We start from the raw sequence: 15,661 nt of genomic DNA, 5'->3' as shown, positions 1-15,661 counted from the left end.
TGGCCGTGTGATAATCAGTGTCAGCCTTGCCTGCAGTGGCTGTCAGGTTCACAGAATCACACAGAAGCACGCAATGGCCAAGCCTGGAAGGGACCTCTGGAGATCATCTAGTCCAACCCCCCTGCTCAAGCCGGGTCCTCTAGAGCATGTTGCCCAGGACCGCGTCCAGGCCGGTTTTGAAAATCTCCAGCGAAGGAGACTCCACAAGCTCTCCGGGCAACCTCTGCCAGTGCTCCGTCACCCTCACAGGCCTCAAAAGTTTCTTTTGAGGGAATCTGATGTTACAGGGGGTGTTGATTTAGCACAATGATTCAGCAATGCCCTGAGAGCACAATTCAAGTGTATCACAGTACAAGTGTGAACAACATCTAGCTAGACAGTTCAAGCACAATACCAATCACAATACCAATGTGGTTGCCATTTCCAGTCTCAGACACGCTCAGCGTCACAACGCTGGTCAGGTCTGTGTGCAACAGCTGCGGTTAGTGAGCTGCATCCTACACTGTCCTTGCGATTCATGGGGCACCTTGCCCTCTGAGCCTTCTCCCATTGTAGGCGTTGTTGGTCAGTCACAGTAGGCTCTCGCAGGAATGACCGCTTACTGCAAAAAAATACCTGTCACCTGAGCCTGTGCTGTGGACAAACTGGTGTCCAGGCTGGCTTCAATAAGCTTACGGCTAGGAGGAAGGAGAGCTCGGGCGTTAAGCATGAAAACTAAGGGTGGCTGCCAAACAGCACAGGCACAGCTTGTCTCCCTGAGGCTTAGTGATCTGTCCCCCGCAGATTCCCAGGCCCAAAGCGCAGCGGATCAACAAGGCTGGACTGATCGCTCCAGGACAACACTGCGAAAAGGGTGATTATAGCGCGTGAGGGGTCTGCCCGCTGGAGCACAGCCCCTGAGCTTCCCGCGAGACAATAGCTGTGGGTAGCTGGCATCAGCGGGAAGCTCCTCTCTCTCAGCTAGCTGATAGGGGGAGTGGGTGTTGGCGTGCTCTTTCTCGGTATGCTGTTGGTTGGGGAGCACGTCCGAGAACTGAACCTGCAGTGTCTCTGATCTGCATGCAAGATGTGAGAGAGAGGCAGCATACCCGCCATGCGATGCATCAGCTATGGCCCACTCCAAGCTATCTCCCTGGGAAGCACACAGTGCAGGGGCCCCTATGGGATCTCCTTGTACTTGAGATGGCCTTGTTAGCAATTCTGCTAGTAGATCTGCGCTTCTGTTAGTGTTCATCATTCTGCCAGTAGATCTGATACCCGCCCATTAGTGAAGAGCCATGACATGAGTCTAAGCATGCCCCTACCGGGCTGTGCTCTGGGCAACGTGTGGGCTCCAGGTGCGACGCCTGTCCCTGCTGCCCTGCTGGCTCCTGCCGGCGCCCTGTGCCACTGACCGCTAGACCCCAACAAGGCAGGCCGGCTCAGAGGACACAGGGAGTGACTGGCCACAACTGTTGCACAGAAAGCTGGCTTGCTCTCCGTGCAAAGGGGACTGGAGGCTGGCCTCTGTTTCAGAGGAACGGCTTGGGAGCTGTGGGCCAAGCAAGGCCACCATCCCCATGGCGGGAAATGAGTCTGCCATGCATTGGGAAAGGCGTCTGCCTGTCTGCCCCTGCTGCCACAGGGTCCCCAGTGGTTGGGCTCTAGCGCAGAGCCCTTTTGGGCCAGGCCAGCTGGCATCTTGCAGCAGAGGCTGTGGGGATGAAGGGCTTCCCCAGGGCTTTCTCCTCCCATCTCCAGCCCTGGGCTTTAGGCCTCCGTGCCCGGGGAGGAGGCTGGGGGAGCACAAGAGGCGGGTGCCTGCCGGGGGGCACTGGCCACCCCTGGCCAGCGCTCTCGGGGGCCCTTTGTGACGGCCCTTTGTGACGGCCCCAACCTCTTGTGACAGCGCAGCGCTGCTGCATTGCCTCGGGCGGCTGCAGAGTCTCGCCCAGCTGCCTGGTGGTCAGACTCGTGCCAAGCTCGGGTGTGAGGCGCGGGGGGTCGAGCAAGGCTTTTGGGGCTGGTGCTGGGCTCGTGCTCTGGGGCTGGCAGCAGACCTTGGTACCGCTCGCCAGAGGCACCGCTGCCTGTGCCTCCTCGTGCCCTGCCTGGCAGAGGCGGCTGGGCTCCCACGGGGCGTGCTTGCAGAGTGGAGGTGAGCTGCGTGGGGGACGTCCAGCACGGGCTGGACCGGGTCGGGCCAGGCGGTGGGGGCGGTGGGACTCGGGGAACTGCCAGCGCCACAGCCCGAGTGTGCCTGCCCGTGGGCCAGGGCTGTACATGTGTGCCTGGCACACGTGGACTGTGGGGGAGCAGGGTGGCTGCTTCCAGCTGTGCACGAGGACATCGTTTGGAGCACACGCAATATGGGTCTGTAAGTGTGCGCGAGTGTTTATGTGTGTATATGCCGGGAAGGGTAGTGACCACGTGAGCGTCCCTGTGTGCCCGAGCACACGGGCTGTAGCCCCCTCACACCGTGCTGCCTCCCAGCGCACAGCCCAAGCCATGGAGGTGGCGGATGTGAAGCTGGCCCTGCAGCGGGTACAGGCGCAGAAGCAGGAGCTGCTGAATCTCCTGGAGGCGCTGGAGAAGGACTATGAGGCGCTGCAGGGCACAAACGCCCGCCTGACCAAGCAGGTGGCCAGGTGGGGTGATCGCGACGTGGCTGGGCGCGGGAATGCAGGAGGCTGGGGAGGTGTGCGGAGGTTGGCGGAGGAAGGGCAGGCAGGTGGGAGGGCCTGTGCCGGTGCGTGTGGTGTGATGGCACCCCGTTGCTGCAGGCAGCAGAGGCGCAGGAGAGGGGCGGAGGAGCTGGAAGGGCTGCTGGCCGAGCACAGCAGGCTGCTGGAGCAGCTGAATGAAAGCAAGGAGGAGAGGGGCCATTGCAAGGAGCTGCTGCGGTGCCTGGTAGGCGTGGAGTGGCCTTGGTGCGCGGGGCTGGTGGTGCCCCCGCTGAAGGCCTGCTCTGTGCCCCCTCTGCTTGGCTCTGAAGCCCTGCTCTGCCCCCTTCCCCATGCAGCAGGAGGAGAAGCAGGAGCTGCAGGCTGCTGCCCAGGAGCTGGCGCGGGAGAACTGTGCCCTCAGGCAGCGGTGCTGCAGCAGCCAGCAGGAGCTGCAGGTGATGGAGGAGCTGCTGCCCCAGCTGGAGGTGAGCGGAGCCAGGGGCCTCTGGCTGCCCGCTGGTGCCTGCAGAGCTGGGTACAGAGGGGAGGCGCGTGCGAGGGACAGTGGCAGAGTGGGAGCTGGGGGCCGAGGGCAGCCGGGAGGGCGGAGGGCCTGGGACCCGCTGCCAGGAGCAGATCTCACAGGAGAGAGCCCGTGCCCTGCTGAGTGCTCCTCTTCCTCTCCTCTGCCGCAGGAGCGCTTGCAGGCAGCCAAGGAGGAGAGGCGCATGAGGCTGCAGGAGCTCGACGAGGTACAGGGGAGAGGGAGAGCTGCGCTGGCAGCAGTGGGGTGCCAGTGCTGGTGGGGTGCCAGTGCTGGCATCGGTGCACCCCTCAGCCTTGGCCAGCAGTGGGCCTGGGGAGGGCACTAGCCCCAGGGGCCGTGACTCCCCTTTGGCTGGCCTTGTCTGTGGCCAGCCCTCCCGGGGCCCTGGGGCGGGGCAGTTGCGAGGGGGCTGAGCCCTGGGGCTGGAGGCGGAGGGGGCTGCCCAGCTGCCAGCTCCACTGGTGGCATTGCATTGTGTGCCCTGTGAGTTGCAGGAGCAGCAGCGCTCGGCCCAGCTGAAGCAGCAGCTGCGTGAGCAGGAGAAGCGGGCAAAGGTAGTGCCAAAGGGGCGAGGGCAGAGGGTGGTGGGCGCCCACTGGCCGGGGGCTTTGGAGGAGGCTGCAGCAGGCACGTGGACCGGGCCCCTTCTGTCTGCCAGGTGCTGCGGGCTGAACTGAGGCCACTTCGAGAGGAAGTGGAGGAGCTGGAGCTGGAAAATGCCTAGTGAGTGGGCACCGGGGACACCTCTCCCCACAGGCGCATGCAGCAGCTCTGTGCTGCAGCTGGAGGGCCAGAGGACGCCAGTGCCGGCCTCGGGGAGGGGATGCAGGGGCTCTGTGCAGCATGTGGCGGGACAGGAGACCCCGATGGCTGCTGTGGGGCAGCAGTATGTTGCGACGGGCAGCCCCAGCGGCCATGGAGGTCAGCGCTCGCCCAAGCAAGCTCTGTTGCCTGCAGCAAGCAGCAGATGGAGCAGGAGCCCGAGGTGGAGGGGTCTGTGCTGCCGGAGCTGCTGGAAGCGAAGCTGGTAAGGGGGAGAGGCAGCGCCAAAGCCTGCAGGAGCTGGCAGGGTCTTGCTGGGGAGAGGGGCGCCATGCAGCCCCGTGTGGGTCCCACAAGTGTCCCCGCTCTGTGTTGGCCTGCAGGAGAGGCAGGAGCTGGCAAAGAGATGCGGCATGGCTACGTGGCTGCAGTGAGTTGCCCCTGGGGTCCCTGATGCCCTGCGGCTCACGTGTGGGCTGCTGTGCAGCGAGCGGGCTGTGGCCTGGCGGGTCCTGCTCACTGGCTGTGGGCTTTGCAGCTGGGAATCACGCCCCGGCAGCGCATTCCTTGCGCCAAGCTTTCTTCTTTCTGGGCTCCTGGCGGCTCTTCTGCAACCCTCCACCAGGGAGCGACGAGCAGTGCGTGTTGGGGGGTGGGGGCGCAGACGGTGGGGCTGGCTGAAGGGGCCCGCGTGGCCCAGCGGTGGGTGCAGGGCAGGAGAGGGTTGGGATGCACCTGCCCTGCGCCCTCTCCCATGCCTGCGCTGTGCCCCAGGAGACTCTGCATGCTCTTCATCTGCCTGGAGCTGGTCGTCGGCTTCGTGCTGGGCGCCGTGGTGCTCTACGCTTCCCAGTATGACCAGGAGTTCCTCTACCGGCTGCTGCTGTGGCTGCTACCCGAGCAGAGCTATGCTCACCTGGTGTACGTGCTGGGAGAGACCCTGAGCCTGTGGAGTGAGGGGCTGCTGCCTTCCTGACAGCCGTCGCCCAGCCCCGCGTCTCCGTAGGTCTCGGCCTCGTGGAGCCTGCTGGGTGCCCGCTGAATAAGACGTCCTCGGAGACCACTTTGGTGTGGTCGAGTGTGCTTTGTGCGCACGCAGAGAGAGGCCCTTGGAGCCCCAGAGTCTTTTCACATGGTGGCCTTTGTGGGCAGGGGGTGATTTGAGGTGGTTGTTGGGGGGGGGAGGGGGTTCAGGGTTTCCTTCCTTTGGTGTACTCGGTGTACTTTCCAAGGCCCGGGGTTGTCTTGTCCCAGGGTGTTGAGCAGGCAAAGGCGTCCGAGCCTGGAGACGGCGTGTGAATCGAGCAGACGTTGTGGACTCGTGAGGGCCACCGTGCCCCGCCATGGTCTTTGCACTTGGCAGTGTCCCTGAAAGCGGAGCCCAGGTCCTTGCCCTTCAGCTCATGCACCACTTTGGCCAGCACCAGCATGCTCTTGCTGACCATCTCCAGACAGGGGATGTCCTCCAGGCCCCTCATCAGCACCACCACAATCACCCCCTTTTACTTCCTCAGCCGCAAGGCCGAAGACACACAGGAGCTTCTCATTACCTGGGCCTCCCCTTCCTTCTCTTCAGCAGCCCAGGCCCGGGGCCCTGCAGCGCCAGGTGCCACTGCCCTCCCCACCGCCGCCCGAGGCCGGTCCCCCGCAGACCCGCACGTCACAGCTCCGAGCTCTCTGCTCTCTCCACACGCGGCCTCGCGGGCGGCTCCGGCTCCTGCCCTCGCCCCAGCAGCGTGAGGCCGGCCCCGGGGCAGTGGGAGTTGTCCTCCAGCGGAGCCTCCGCCAGGAAAGGCTGCTGCCACTGGGCCCCGCTCTGCTGGGCTCCCCTGTGGGAGTCGCTGGAAGGGAACTGGCCCCCGAAACCTGAGCTGGGCGCGGGAGCTGTTTGCCACCCTCCGGGGGAAACGGAGTGGTGCTTTCAGCCAATGTTGTAGCGCGACAGGGGCAGAAAGGCCTGGAGCTGTGAGAGCTCCCATCCCCATAACAGTTTCCTTTCGAGGTATTTGATGCTACATGGGATGTCTGATTTAGCAGAGCGATACAGCAACAGTCTGAAACCACAATGCAAGTGTACACTTCACAAACTCTAGCAGTTGCATTATACAGTTCCATCACAACACCAATGTGATCCCCTTTACCCATTACTATCATGGGCTCACTGTCACAACGCTGGGCCTCCCCAGTCGCCAGGAAGGAATACGTGGGTTGAAGCCAGCTCAAGCCCGTTGCTCTCCTTTGCATCAAGAACTTTTTCAAACCCTTTACAGGTTAGGGCCCGTTTTCTTCCCTTTGTTTCCAATGTTCCTCGACACAAATGTCCTTAATTCCTTTCGCCCAGGCCCTTGCTTAAACCCAAATGGTAAAGACAGAGCAAAACCCTCTGCTCGAGGTGTGCATTGCTGCTGGAGACGGAGCTAGCTAAGCAGGGGTTCACGTTTCCTTGCTTCTGCCTTCTGTGCATCAGTGTTTCCTGGCTATGGCTGCTTTAGGAAAGCCAAGACTCCCCTGTTCCCTTCTGAATCACGAGGAGAAAATGGGTCTTGCCCTGTGTGATCAAACGGCTTCTAACGCACCAAGTGTTTGGTAAAGAAGGACAGAACAACAGTCTCTCTGGTCAAGAGTGGGTATTGTTACTTAACCCTCTTCTCCTCGGGCTGACCTTTGTAGTGTCTGGCTGTTTGCAGTAATGGTGAGTGACAAATTCTGTGTGCACCTTTGGGTGCCCTGGTCTTACATTAATGCAGACTTTAGGCAAGACTCTTAAATAATCCCTTTGTAACTGTTTGTTTGGGGGGGGTGTGCATGGTATTTTGTTTGTTTGTTTGTTTGTTTATGATGGCAGAGCTTCCAAAGCAAGTAAGCAAATTGCACCTTTTCGGGACAAGCCAAGTTCCCTTGTTTAGATCAGGTTCGTGTCTTCTCTGGAGCTTCTCTAGAAAGCTGAAGGCATGGAACTGTTGCAGGTGTCCTGAATCGTCCCCTGCAGGGAGGTCAGGTGTAATTGGATTGCTGGCAAACAATTTTCTTCTCTAGCCAGCAGTTTGTCAGAATGTCATGTGCACACATTTGCTATTGTCCCCATGAGCTGGGTTTTTTTCCTTTTTTCACTGTTTGTTATTTACGTGGTAGTTGACAAGTACTTTTTTCACATGTCTGTGCCATTGTTATGCAAAGCTATGAGTTTTGTAATTATTTTGGGGTAGATCCTGGAATCTGAGGAAAGGCTGTTGGGTGGTACAAAATGACAAGCTCTGCTTGTGAGGCAGGAGCAGCATCCCTTCTTGCAAAATGACTAACTTGGTCCAGTGTGGAGTCTTGCAGTTAAAGCCCCAGCAGATGCCGTGCTCCAGTCCTCGTCAACTTTCACATGATAGTCAGAAGGCCTCTTTGTCCGAGTTGACGCTTCCTACTCAGCCAGTGCGTATGAGGAATCTGTCTGCGTTGTCCCTCATAACCTGAGAGCCCCATACATCTAATGGTGCTTGAAAGCTGACTCGTGGTTTTTCTCCGAACACTTTCCCATCTGTCAGTGCAGACATCAATGTGGTGATGCTTGGGGCCCACTGCGAAATGATCTGGTCAGGTACAGAGTCTCTTATCACCATACTGGCTTGGGTGCCTTTAAAGCACAATGAGCATGGGCTACCCTGAGTGTTGGTTGTAGGTCTCTCCCAGGAAAAGGCGGATCTGTGTGTCACGTTGTGATCTCTCAAATTTACAGGACAGCGTACTTTGTGAAACCAACTTTAGTCTTATGAGCTTATTAGGTAAAAAAGAAAAAAAACCCCAAAAGCAAAGAAAGAGTGAATCCTTTCTGTGCAGACTAGCCTAAGTCATTAATTCTGTAGTTACTTAATTAGCTAGTTCACTGATTTGTTAACTCGATGATTCATTAATTCACATGCTTATGAGCAAGGCAGTTACCTAACCGACAGTGAGAGTGCTCATCCTTCCTCCGTCACGATGCGGGCATGCCCTGAATTGCACCGGGATGCACAAGAGCCTCAGCAGTGCGGCTGCTGCTGCATCCGCTTCCAAGGCTGCTTGAGTGAGCCGATGTATTTGGACCTTCCGGCTTGGCAGTTCAATCCCTGCCATGCCTATTGGTTGTTTTGGTTCCTGAGCAAGGATTTACTTAATTCCAAAGCACTTGGGTCTTATGTGGTGTTAACAAGCAGTTCCTTAAAAACCTGCAAGGATAGCAGACCTCATCCTTTTTGTCCTTGAGGATGGGGCGTATGGGTTGCTCTCCCTTTAGCCTCATGGTGCTGCTCCCAGCCTATGTCAGGCCGTAGCATGAGCCCTCCTTGCAGGGTCTTGGATGCCTGGGTTGTGCCAACTCCCCAGTATATTCAGAGCCAAAGCTTTGCTGTGAAGTACGTGGTGGCCCCTGGCACAAAGGAACTGCCTTTAGAGAGCAATCAGTAAAGCTAGGCTTTTGACCTGAGGGCAGACTGTCGGGGAGGGGCTTCCTAGTAGCAGCCTGACAGCTGAAGCGGAAGCGTGCTGTCCACGGAGGGCATTGCGTTCTTCCAAGAGCTTTGTAACTCTCCTCCTGGCACCTCCCACTGTTAGAGCTTCCAAATTATTGCAGCTCTGCAGCGTTAGCAAGCATTTCTGCATGTGTTAGCTGGCGTAACACAAATCTCTAGCTAACCTGGCTTCCTTAGATGTCTTTGCCATTGATGCCGAGGTGGGGAAGACGATTACACCAACAGCTTTCCAGAGCAGGAGCAGCGGGGTCCACTGGGTCAAACGAGCTGTTGGTTCACACTGGCACTCTCTTGGGCAGTGTTGAACAGCAGCTGTCTAGGAAGGAGGATCAGAAGAGGGCACTATATACTGATGTTTTCTTTTTTTTTCCTCCGAGCATTCTTCCAGCAGGCTGTGGCCTGGGAGCTTCCCCTGCCAGAGGCAGTAGCCCAAGGGCCTTTCCTGTATTTGTGCTTGCAGAGGGGCACCCACTCAGGCACACCGTGAATCTGTGGAAGGGCCTAATGCGGTTCCTTGCCTGATTCTCTGTCCCTTTTCTTCTTGCATTTGCTTTCCTCCTTTTGACCTCGGCAAAGCAAGGAGCACGTGCTTTCATGGAGCGCTCTGCTTGACTGGCTGGGTCTCCCTGGCCAATAACCACTAGGTCACAGCCTGTCATTTGTGCATGTAAAGTTAAGGTTTGGGTGTTTTGGCCCCCTAGATGCTTTACTTCCCCTGCAGTGAATATCCTCTGATGCTTTATTGCGCAGCCATTCGGTGTCCTTTGATCCTTCTGCAGCTCTTTTGGCCCAAAACAGGGAGATGAATGAGTGGGGTGCTTTTTTGCTTTGGTTTTGTTTTAAGCAGCCACTCTCCGCCGGAAGAAGGGAAGGCGCAAAGACATCAGAAGGCGGCGCTACAAAGGAGGCGTTACAAAGACATCTCTGTTCCGGAGTGGGTTGTTCCGCCCGGAAAAGGGAACTGGACCTCCTCCTCATGAGGCCTTAATCTGTACTACTGAGCCTAAGCTCTTAGAGAAAGCCCACAGGCATCTCGTCCTGTTCTTGATGTACCAGCTGAGAGGGCAAGTGGGCTGGGAAACCGAGAGAGAGGAAAGTTCTCCCTCTGTTTTGCATTCATTTGGAAATTCCACAGTGACTGAATGGAAGCGGCTGTGGGTTTTTTCTGGGCAAGTAGGCAGATTGTGTCTCCAGAGACAAACCCGTGTCATTTCACACGGGTGAGAGGAACTCCTGAACAGTAACAGATGCCTTGCCGAAATGAGAGAAGTGGGGCAGTTCTGTAGCTGTGAAGTGTCCGGGGCAGGGCCCGGGGGGGTTTGTAGCTCCCCCATGTTTGGTGGGTGGGATCAGGGCTGGAAGCTCACAGGGCAGAGCTGTGTTGTCTGCCTGGATTTCTGATACCTGCTTGCCAGCAGAAGCTGTGCAGTTCCTCTTGGGCAAGGGACGGCAGCCAATGGCTTTGTAATGTCTTTAGGGGAGGAAGGTGTTTAACCCTGTGACCTGTTAAAACAGGAGTTGTTTTGAGGGGCAGCTTTTCCTCAGGGGCTTGCAAGCTGTTGTTAGTGAAGGCGATGTGGTTTTGCTGGGTTGTCCTGTCTTGCCCCCATTCAGGAGGGGGGTGGGCAAAACCATGCTGCCCCCAAAGTGGCAGGTATGGGGTGTTCCTCAGATGAACTTTGTCACCTGAAAGACTTGGCAGCTGGGATGCTTAAGCGTATTTCTGCTGCTTTCTCCTAGGATTCCTTTTCAGTGGCATGTTTTTCGGGTGCGAGTCAAGGGTCTTCCTTCTGCAGGAAGATGGTGTGGGAAACAACGCCGCAGCAGCTGTGGGGAGACATGCCCTGTGAGGGTAACACTGTGATCACCTCCTGCTGAGGAACTCTCGTGTTAATTATGTTTCTGACGCCTTCTTCCAAAAAGCAGCCAGCACTCCGATTTTCCTCTATCGGCTGCAACGTAGGGATTAAGCTTTTTTCTTCTTGTCCTGCCTGTGCAGACAGTTCCTCTCTTAGGAGTTAGCTACTGCACCTAAAGTGCAAGCCCATGAGCTTGCTGTGCCCCAGCTGGTGGGGAGTGGGGGAGCTAGCCTCCTGCCAGGCTAGCTATCTGAAACCATCCTAATACTCTCCTCTAACATTAACGACCCTCCAGCAAGAATTACTATGGCCTAAGGATAACTACGAACAGTAACTCTAACTAACTCTAACTATAAGTAATAATGCTAATGGTAACTATATGATAACTATAATAACTGCCCTAAGTATAGCCAGGCAGACTAGCTGTCTCCTACCCTTAGAGAAATTACAATGACCTAAGGATACTCCAACTGCTCTAAGAATACTGTAAGTAACTACACGCTAAGACTATGATAACCAACTCTACGCTAGCTATCCTAACAGCATCCTATCACTGTAACTACCCTACATTCTCAAAAGAGCCTTGGCAGGAGCGGTGGGATCCGTTTGCAGGCTGTGTTCTCCATCGTGCCGTGGAGGTGGAGGGGAGCCCTGGGAGGGAGGTGCCCCTGCGGCCAGCCGTGTCTCTGGGAAGGACCATTTGGCCAGGTTGCGAGGGGGGCTGCCCTTGCCTCTGTTGAGCAGAGGAACTCGGATGCTTTCCCGATTCAATGCCAAGAGTGGGGAAGGGGGGAGGTGTAGAGCTGTTGCTGTGGATGCGCCGCCTCTGCTGTTCTAGTGAGTCCCTTGTTGCCGGCAAGAGTGCTGAAAAGTCTGTGAGAGATGGGCGAGCATTTACGAGACACCACACAGCCCCTGAGCTGAGCTTCCCTGGTGAAGAGAAGGGCTGAGGAGCCCCGTGGCAGGGAGAGGGAGAGCCACTGGAGAGCACTCTGCAAACATGGAACTTATTCTCCAGCTCCTTATTCTCCTGCTTCAGCATCCCTCTGCTGCCTATAAGGCACTGGGAGAAACACGGGTGAGGTGCTTGTGCTGCAGCTTTGCCTAAGAAAGAATAACCTGCCGCTGCAGTTAGTTCTTTTGGTTCAAGCAAAAGAAAGGAAGCTCAGTGGGGCTAATGTGCTGATGTGTCCTGAGGGCTCCAGAGCTTTGTGTGGTTGTTTCCAGAAGGAATTTTGGCACTTCAAAATAAAGTTTCTTGAATTAGGCGTGATCTCAAGATTGCAAAGGCAAGTCCTCAGCAGTGAGAAATGGTAGAGACTGGAAGTCTCTCCTGCTCTGGCGAGGTGCTCTGGGACTCGGAACGTGTGGGAAGCGGAAGGGCAGGGGTCATTGGCGTAGAGCAGGGGAAGGGCTGACTGGGAGTCCAAACTCCTGGGTTCTCTCCCAGCTCCAGCGCACTGCAGGCAGGCAAGTGTGGGGACGGTCATTTCTCCCCTCTGGGCCTCAGCCAGTCCCTGGGTGTTCACTGTCGGCCCAGCGCAGTTCTGCTGCTCCGTGTCTGCTTACCGATGTGCCCGTGGACACTGCGTACCCAGCTGCTCAGCTGGGAGAGGTAAGGGAGCCTCTGCAGGACGCCACTGGTAAGGAGTCAGACTTTTTTTGCTGGCAAGGACAAGCTTTGTCTCTTTTTAAGCGTTTCTTTTCCCCCTCTGTAATCCCGATGCTGGCTCAAAAGACGTATGTCATGGTATAGAAGGGAAGCAAATCTCCTCTCTGATTGCAGGTGTGCCTGTAGGTGAAGCTTCCCCAGCATCTCAGCTGGACGAGGTTTTGGCGCCTCTGCGGAATCCTGCGGGTGAGTAGGCAATACTTTTTTCCTGGAAGAACAAGCTTGTGTTATTATTTAATTTCTCACTGCACTCCTGTTATCACTCTCGTGACTCCAGAGAAATATATCTCGATAGACAAGTGAGGGAAATCTCATCTCGGCATGGTGTTGCCTGGTGCTGGCTAAGGGAAAAGCCTGAGGACGGGAGTTTGCCCCAAATCCTCTCTGACTCACGCTGACAGGGAGCCATAGGACATCAGAGACCAGTCCTGAAAGCTAGTTGCGCACAAGTGTTCTCTGGAAGAGCTGCGAGAGGAGGAAGGGGAGATGCCGCCTGTGTTTTAGGGAAGCCGGAGCACACAGTGGCTGCTGGGTTGGCGAGTCTAACCGGCACCACTTCAGCTGGAGCTGTGCCTTTGTGCAGCCAAGGACCCCAGAGTCCCTGGCTCAGAAAGCAGGAGCACAAGAGAGCCTGCCTCCGTCAGCCTGGGCTTAGGGTGCTGCGCTGGGAGTGCCTCTCTTTGTATCGAGCTGGGAGTTCCCGTTGTTCCTACCAAAACCTAGCCAAGGTTGCAGTCCCAGGGTTTGCTTTCAGGCAGAGATGTTAACTCCTAAGTTAACATGTGGGAAAGCTGAAGGCCTCTGTGAGCTGGGAATAACATGCCCCCTGAGGCACAAGCATGGAGATGGGCTCACCTCAGTGAGCAGTTCCTCACCTCATTGCAGGGGGCCTGGGGAGAGAGGCCAGAGGCTGCATTGCTCAGCCCTGCCAACCCCCACAGCCACAGCTACGCTCACCACTGCTGCAGCCCGGTCCTCAGCAGCCATCGGACATGCGGAATGTGACACACCTCCCAGAAATGATTTTGCTCCTGCTTCAAAGAAGCTTCAAAGCAGGGTTGTCAGCCTGGAAGCCATGTCCTGGCAGGGCTAGCTCTGCCTCCAAGCTGAGGAGAGCTAGACAATTCAAGCCAGTCTTCTTGCATCCTGAGCTCTGGCAGCTCTCCAGCAGCTCACATCCCAGGTGCCTTAAGTGCGTTCAGGTGACGAGCTCCTTAGCCAGCAGCAGCACTGGTGAAAAACCCCAGGGCCAGCTTCTTACCTGGAAGGTGGCACCTGCTCCAACACCGTGGTTAGCACTGCACGCCAGCAACGCAAAGGGGAAGAAGTAAGGCACGCAAGGAGATTAAAAGCCCCTAGAGCAGGTGGGGTGAGAGCGAAAGGAGCAGAAACACGGAGGCAAGCCACTTTTCCAGCAGAGGGGAAGCTGAGAGGGTTCCTCCCCAGAAGTGTATGCTGGGGAGTTTTATGCCTCCCCGTTCTCCAGCCCAGACAGGGCCATTTGGGGAACAGCTGCAGGAGAGCTCAGGCATTTTGGTGGGAGGCCCACACACACACAAGGAGAGGGGCTCGGTGCACCTCAGGTCTGTGCGGAAAACCCACCACTTCCTTGCCTGCCAAGGGAGAGCAGAGGGTGACAGAAGGCAAGTGAGTCACGAGGGACCCCTTCACTCTCCTCAGCATTTGTCACGGCAACCAGCTGGATTGCACTGGTCTTTATACAAACCTGGCCCCGCAGTGTCCTGCCAAAGGTGCTTTCAGACAGCCATCTCCTAGAATAACTGCTGGGGGGACTGACAGACTTCCTCATCCGTGTGGGCCCTGCATCTGCCAGCGTCTAGTCCAACTCCTACTCCAAGCTTGCCCCGAGAGCCCTCCATCGCCTCATTAAGAACACCTGAACCAGTCTTTGCCCTAGCATTGCTACCTTCTCCCAAGGAGGCCACTACTCACAGTCAGCTGACTGCCAGACCTTGTACCGCTGAAGACAACCCTTGGAGGGCAGCAGTCCAGCCCGTTTTCCACTTCTTTCGGTCTTCTTACCTAGCCGCCATTGCCACAGGCTTCTCTGGCTGCTCTCGTCTCTGCTCCCTGACCATCTTCCTCTCTCCTTCCTAACGCTGAGGCCATGCCTGCCTCTTGCTGGGCTGGGTACAGGCCTCGGGGCTGCCTGCCCTCCTCTTTCTGGGCAGCCGGGGACTCCCGGGTGAGCATTGCCTGCCGCTGCCAGGAGCAAAGGGGATCTGGCTGCAGCCCTGCACAGAGCAACCAGCCACATCCTCCACCTGCCCCTGCCGGGGCTCTGTCTCCTCCCTGGGGGCAGTGGGGCAGCAGCTGCGGCAGCTCCAGCCAGTTTCCTTCGGCATGGCGGAGCTGGGCAAGCAGCTCCCGCTGGCTTTGCTGCAGCTCCGGCTGGACCCATGGAGCGGCTGCTCATTCTGCCCAGCTTCCTTTTCCTCTGCCGCGGCTGAGTGCTCTGAGTCTGAGGAGAGCACAATGCATTCAGGGCTTCCCTCTGCCCAGGGCTTCCAGGACCCTACAAGGACACAACTGTCTGACGAGGAGTCACTGTCCTGGGGGTCGGCAGGAGCCAGCAACTCTCTCCAGGCTTCTCCTCCTGCTCGAGCTGCCCCATCATCAGAGCTTCGCCGCGGCTGCTGGGCAGACTGTGTGGCTGCGGCAAGCTCGTGGGGGATGGCGTACGAGGGGCCAGGAAGCTCCGTGAGCCCAGGGCTACTAGCTCGGGATGGGCTCTGGGCTGGCACAGGAGTCCGGGCCGTCCCTGCAGCAGCTGCCAGGCTCAATGAGGCTGAGGGGCTTCCTTCGTGCCGGCTGGGAGCACGGTAGCCATACATGGCCTGCTGGTCGTAGGTCTCCATGCTGCACGAGCAGCGGGCAAAGCTGATGAGCTCGTGGAGGAACTGCTCGGTGCGACTCAGCAGAAGCAGCTCTAAGTCCTCAGCAAAGGCCTGACTGTCCAGGTCGTACCTCCTCAGGTTTGTCAGGACAATGAGCTCCGTGACAGTTAGCAATGTCTGGTGGACTCTCAGTTCCCGCTGCAGCCAGGGCAGCAGTCTCTGAATGCTGGCCGGGCTGCGGCAGAAGAAGTCTGCCGAGATGTCCTGGGGGTGGCCGCCATCGGGAGCCCTTTGCACGCGCATCCCTGTGCGGTACAGAGAGCGGCGGAAGTTCAGCATCTCCTCCTCCGTCGCTGCCGCATGCCCCTGAGGTCTCCTGTCAGCCCTGGCCTGCCTCTGTGGGGACAGCCTCTGGCGTGGCTCCAGCAGCCCTCCCTCTCTCTGCCTCTGCCTGGTGTGCCTCCGGGTCCCCTCCAGCCTGCTGCTGTTCTGCGGAGAGGGTCGCATCTGAGGAGAAGGGGAAGGCTGCTGCGGGTGAGCTGCAGGGTGACGGCGCCTCCGGATGGCAGGGCGGTGAGGAGCTCTCCGTTGCTGATGGCTGGCAACAGAACCATCTTCGGGGAGCCTGATGACATGCTCCTGGTAGTCATCTTCTGCCACCACTGTGTGCAGAATTGATCGGAAAGCCTGCTTGCACAGCGGGCATTCGGCCTTTGTTTTCGACCACCGGAACACACAACTAAAGCAAAACTTATGGAAGCAAGGTTTTATGTAGGCCACGTTGTCCAAGGTGTCCAGGCAGATGGGACACGTAGCGTCTGG

General features: G+C 57.6%; 1 protein-coding gene across 1 annotated transcript; it reads right to left on the bottom strand.

Moving 5' to 3' along the window:
- Positions 1 to 762: 762 nt before the first annotated feature.
- LOC138062420 (E3 ubiquitin-protein ligase Topors-like) lies at positions 763 to 15,661 on the bottom strand (the record flags this gene model as incomplete). Its single annotated transcript, XM_068920509.1, has 2 exons — positions 763 to 842; positions 14,719 to 15,661. Coding segments are annotated over 2 exons (1,023 nt in total), but the record flags the coding sequence as incomplete, so codon positions are not given.

This window comes from Struthio camelus, chromosome 27 (genome assembly GCF_040807025.1).
Source record: "Struthio camelus isolate bStrCam1 chromosome 27, bStrCam1.hap1, whole genome shotgun sequence".
Classification (NCBI taxonomy): Eukaryota; Metazoa; Chordata; class Aves; order Struthioniformes; family Struthionidae; genus Struthio; species Struthio camelus.
The sequence above is the reverse complement of the archived record's forward strand: the minus strand, read 5'-3'. Positions and strand labels throughout refer to the sequence as shown.